We start from the raw sequence: 4,594 nt of genomic DNA, 5'->3' as shown, positions 1-4,594 counted from the left end.
TTGCTATGACAATTTATGCACAAGGCTAACCAAACAATTTCCACCTTGGTCTCCCAAACACAGCCAAGTCTCATGAAAGTTTCCCTCCAAGTATCTGCATAGTATTCAGGCCTGTCTGCAAAGGCCTAGACTAAGAACTTAGGTGTATTCTTATCACTTAGCTAGTTAGAAGCATAAAAGAAAGAATCAAAAAAATCACTGTCTGCATAAGGGCCTTCTCTTACTGTGACAGTCTGAGGCCTGGTTCTTCGGCTAAGCAGCAGAGGCAGCCATAAGCTGGGAAGTGTCTGGTCACAACCCAAACTAGTCACATTGAAATAGTGGGCTGTTAGGAATACAATCCTGCCCTGATATTCTGTCAGCTCCAGAGAAAGGAAAGAGCCTAGAAGATGTAAAAGGAAACTTAGTCTGATAGCAGCCTGTCTGGCAAGAACTCACTTATCAATAGCTGGGATGCAAAATCCCCATTTTGTGTTGTTCTATCCCTGCTGTCTCCATGTCCCTATTGTTTCGCTGTATAATCTGATCATTTCTGGCACTGTATAATTAATTTTGTTGGGTGTAAACCAATGAAGGTGGTGGGATATAATTGGTTAAATAACCATGTTACAATGTGTTAGGATTGATTAGTTACATTTCAGTAAAATGGTGATTGGTTAAGGAATAGCTAAGCAGAATTCAGGTTTTACTATATAGTCTGCAGTCAATCAGGAAGTAAAGGGGGGTTGGGAACAGGGATCATGTTTTGCTAAAGGGGGAACAGAAACAGGGACACAGGCAAGGCTCTGGTGTCAGAGCTGGGAAGGGGGACACTAAGGAAGTGTTGGGGACTCTAACCCAGACAGTAAAGTTTGTTGTCTGACCGCAAGAGAGACAGGCAACACCAGCAAGGTCCAATCAAAAGCTCTTTATTGACAAGTGCACACACAGCCCGCTCTTTACATCTTAGGATAAGCCTATATAGACAGTTCCATCACGTCAAATTATTCACTGGAGCAACCCGCCCCCTTCTTCTAACAACTAGAAACTAGACACTTTTAGTATTCATGTTTTACAGCATTAGGTGATTAACAATATCTTAGCAAGCACCAGAAGTTAGGAATGTAGGGGAGTTGAAACAGACAGAACTGAACCAAGGAGTGAAAACAGGGAGGCTGGGATTTCTTATCAGTTCTTCAAAGGAACTGTTCCTAACACAGCACAGTTGGTACTATACCAGGAATGCAGCCCCTCCCAGCGCTTTGAGAGACAGGCTGCTTCTCAGTTCTCTTCCGCTCAGGGATTACCCACAAACCTCTGTTAGCCTGACTTTGGTCAGGTTGGCATACCTCGTTTTGTCTGCTCTCTTTATTCAGGCCTAACAGAAGGAAACTGGAATCATGCTTGCCGGAAGTTCACCCCAATAAACATCAAATTGTTTGCACCTTTGGACTTCAGCTATTGTTGCTTTCTGCTCATGTGAAAAGGACCAGAAAATTAGGAGGGTGAAGGAATAAGCCCCCCAGCAGTTACTAGCATAATACAGTCAATAATGTCCATTTATTGTGTATAGCATTTTGAGCACTAAAATGTATAGATACTAGTAATGGACTATCCTGACGACAGTCTGTTTTTATGCTTTTTCCTTGCAGCATTTGTTAGTCTTTACAACACCGTAAATAACCTGCCCCCATTCTCACTGCAGAAAACAAACTTTTCCTGCACTCCACTGGTGTTAGCGAAATGGATTGCTGTCCAGTTCTCTGGGGCACTTTCAAAGCTGACCTATGGACCAGTTTTCAGGATGGATAACATTATCGAAGTGACCACTGTGTCTTTATGCCAATAAAGCACCTTGCACTCTGTAGGCTCCACTGCGAACAGATCGGAAGTAGGATTGTTCAGACAGGAAAGTCTGGTGTGCAGGACTCAGGACCCCCAAACACCCCTCTGACTGTCTTTCCAAAGAGACCTTGCCTGTCCCAGGCTCCAGCTCGATGTGTCCTTTCTCCCTCTCTCTTTGTGTGACATATTCCCCATCCCCAGCACCAGTGCAGTGGGGGAATTTGGGTTGGGGTGGAGGGGGTTGTTGAGGGAGGTCTCCCTTGAACTCCCAGCCCAAGCAATGGGGGAAGGGGCAGTGGTGGTGCCCCTGGCAGCCATGGGCAGGGAGTGTCAGTCAGAGGCAGGGTCCCATGGGGGTGGGGGGACCCTAGGAGCAGGGGATGTGGCCCAGGGGGTGGTTTTTGTGAGCACAGGGCTGGGGGGGTCAGTCCCTGGGGTGTGGGGGGGAAGCCATTGCCTGCACACACACACCTGAGGCCTGTAGCAGCAGAGGGTCAAAGGAGGGAACAGCTGCCCCAACTCCTCTGGGGCAGGCTGGCTGGGGGTGTGTTGGGGGGCAGTGCCCTGGACCCCCCCCCCTTGAGAGGGAGCGTTCGGGCTGTTCCAGCCAGCAGAGCCCCGTGTCCCAGGGGCTCCAGGCTGAGCCAGTGAGTATAACCCCCCATCCTCCAGCAATCCCGGGGGTTCATGGGGGTCACGCCAACCCCCTCCTGGCATCCTGACCCCTGATGCCCTCAGCAACCAAACCCCGGCTGTCAGCCACCCCTCCCCCTTTCCCCTCTCTTCCAGGCCCCTTGGCCCCTCTGGCCCGTTGGGGGGGGAGCCCCGAGTTACCACACGGAGAGGCCAGCCTGGCTCCATGAGATGCTCCCGGGGCACAGTGGGGGGGCGGGGGTCAGGACGGGACAGTCAGGGAGGAGCCACCACTATGCCGGGTTTACAGTGGCTCCATGGAGCCAGGCCCAAGCTCTGACGGGGTCCTGGTCTGCTCTGCTTGCACTGCGCCCCGAGACCCTGCTGATTTCCCCCGCCCACAGCTTGCTGCTCCCGGCCTGCCCCCCGCCTGGCCGAGGACTCCTTCTACCCCCTGACCTCACCTGCCTACTCCTCTCAGCCCCCTGGCTGGACCCCAGTGCACCTCCAGCTCCGGGTGGTCTCTGCTCAGCAGTGGGGATCAGCATAGACCCAGGCGGGGGGCAGGTGGTCAGCACAGACCCGGGCTGGGTGCCGTGGGGTACGTGTCAGTGAATGATCAGTACAACCCTTATCTCCGGGGTCCAGCCGTGGCTGGGCCGCACCCTCCCACCCGTTATGGAGCCGTTTGCTGCTGTCCCTGATAACGCAGCCCCCGGCTGAGCTGGGGCCGGGGTGCTGCCAGTCTGAGCGTGACGTCCTGCAGAGCAGACAGAGACAGCGCTAGCGTCACGATGAGCTGCTCCCCGCTGACCCTCCTCATCGTCCTCAGCCTCTTCGGGGGCTGTGGTGAGTGGCTGGGAGCCCGCCATGGACACGGGGTACCCTGAGGGGCTAACATGTCCCCGCACTGCAGGGCAGACCCCTCTGGGCAGGGTGGGGAGGGCTCAACTGTGGGGCCCGGGAGATCCCCACCACCGGCCCCCGCTGGCTGGGCCGGGAGCTGGAGGGAGCAGGGCAGAGACAATCCCCCTCTGTCCCCCTTCCGTCCCCAGTGCTGGTGCGAGGACCCCATGGTTTTACCGGGGCCGCTGCTCCCTGGCCAAGTGGCTGCCAGCGTCACCCTAGACCAAGCCGATCTCCGTGTCACGCCCTTCCCAGCTGCTGACCCTCCCCTGCGGTCTGTGCCCGTGCAGCCGGCAAGCTAGCGGTGGAGACGGACGCCTCCCCGGTGCGAGCCAAGGTGGGGGACGATGTGGTGCTGAAGTGCCAGTTTGCCGTGGCGCAGCCGCCCGTGGACCTGAGCCAGCTGGTGGTGCAGTGGTTCCACCGGGGCGGGCAGCTGGTGGAGTTCGACGATGTGGTGAGTGAGAGCCGGCCGGGCGCCAGCCTGAACGTGGAGGGGCTGCGGAGCGGCAACGCCGCGCTCTACCTCAGCAAGGTCACCCCAGAGAGCGCCGGCAACTACCGCTGCTACATCACCTACGCGCCCGACGTGCGCATCAAACAGGTCGTCCTTCACGTCGAGGGTAAGGCAGCCGGCCCGCCAGGGGGCCTGCCATGGGGCCTGCCATGGGTCCTACTATGGGTTGTGCATGGGGCCTGTCATGGTGCCTGCCATGGGTCGTGCCATGGGGCCTGCTATGGGTCATGGATGGGGGCCTGCCATGGGGTCCTGCCACAGGCTGGCCAACATGCCTCTTGCTCTCCATAGAACTGGGAGCTCCTACCCACAGGCAGCACACTCAGCCCTCTCCCCCCACAGCCAGTGCTCCTGCCCCATTTCCCCCATCTCCCAGACAGAGCTCCTGCCCGCTGCCCACAGCGCCCCCTGCTGGACGGGGCCGGGGCTGGCGTAGCTGGGAGCTCCCCCCACAGCACCCCCTGCTGGGCGAGGCCAGGGCTGCAGTAGCTGGGAGCTCCCCCCCGCCCACAGCACCCCCTGCTGGGCGAGGCCGGGCCTGCAGTAGCTGGGAGCTCCGCCCCCCACAGCACCCCCTGCTGGGCGAGGCCGGGCCTGCAGTAGCTGGGAGCTCCCCCCACAGCACTCCCTGCTGGGCGAGGCCGGGCCTGCAGTAGCTGGGAGCTCCCCCCACAGCGCCCCCTGCTGGGCGAGGCCAGGGCTGCAGTAGCTGGG

General features: G+C 57.6%; 1 protein-coding gene across 1 annotated transcript in view; it reads left to right on the top strand.

Moving 5' to 3' along the window:
• Positions 1–3,174: 3,174 nt before the first annotated feature.
• LOC116831611 (programmed cell death 1 ligand 1-like) overlaps positions 3,175–4,594 on the top strand; it is a 6,708-nt gene continuing 5,288 nt past the window's right edge. The window contains exons 1-2 of the mRNA XM_032791734.2: positions 3,175–3,306; positions 3,654–3,986. Coding sequence (XP_032647625.1) covers positions 3,252–3,306; positions 3,654–3,986 — 388 coding nt within the window. The 5' untranslated portion in view covers positions 3,175–3,251. The remainder of the gene's footprint in view (positions 3,307–3,653; positions 3,987–4,594) is intronic.

This window comes from Chelonoidis abingdonii, chromosome 4 (assembly GCF_003597395.2).
Source record: "Chelonoidis abingdonii isolate Lonesome George chromosome 4, CheloAbing_2.0, whole genome shotgun sequence".
Classification (NCBI taxonomy): Eukaryota; Metazoa; Chordata; order Testudines; family Testudinidae; genus Chelonoidis; species Chelonoidis abingdonii.
This window is presented reverse-complemented; position numbering and strand designations above follow the sequence as displayed.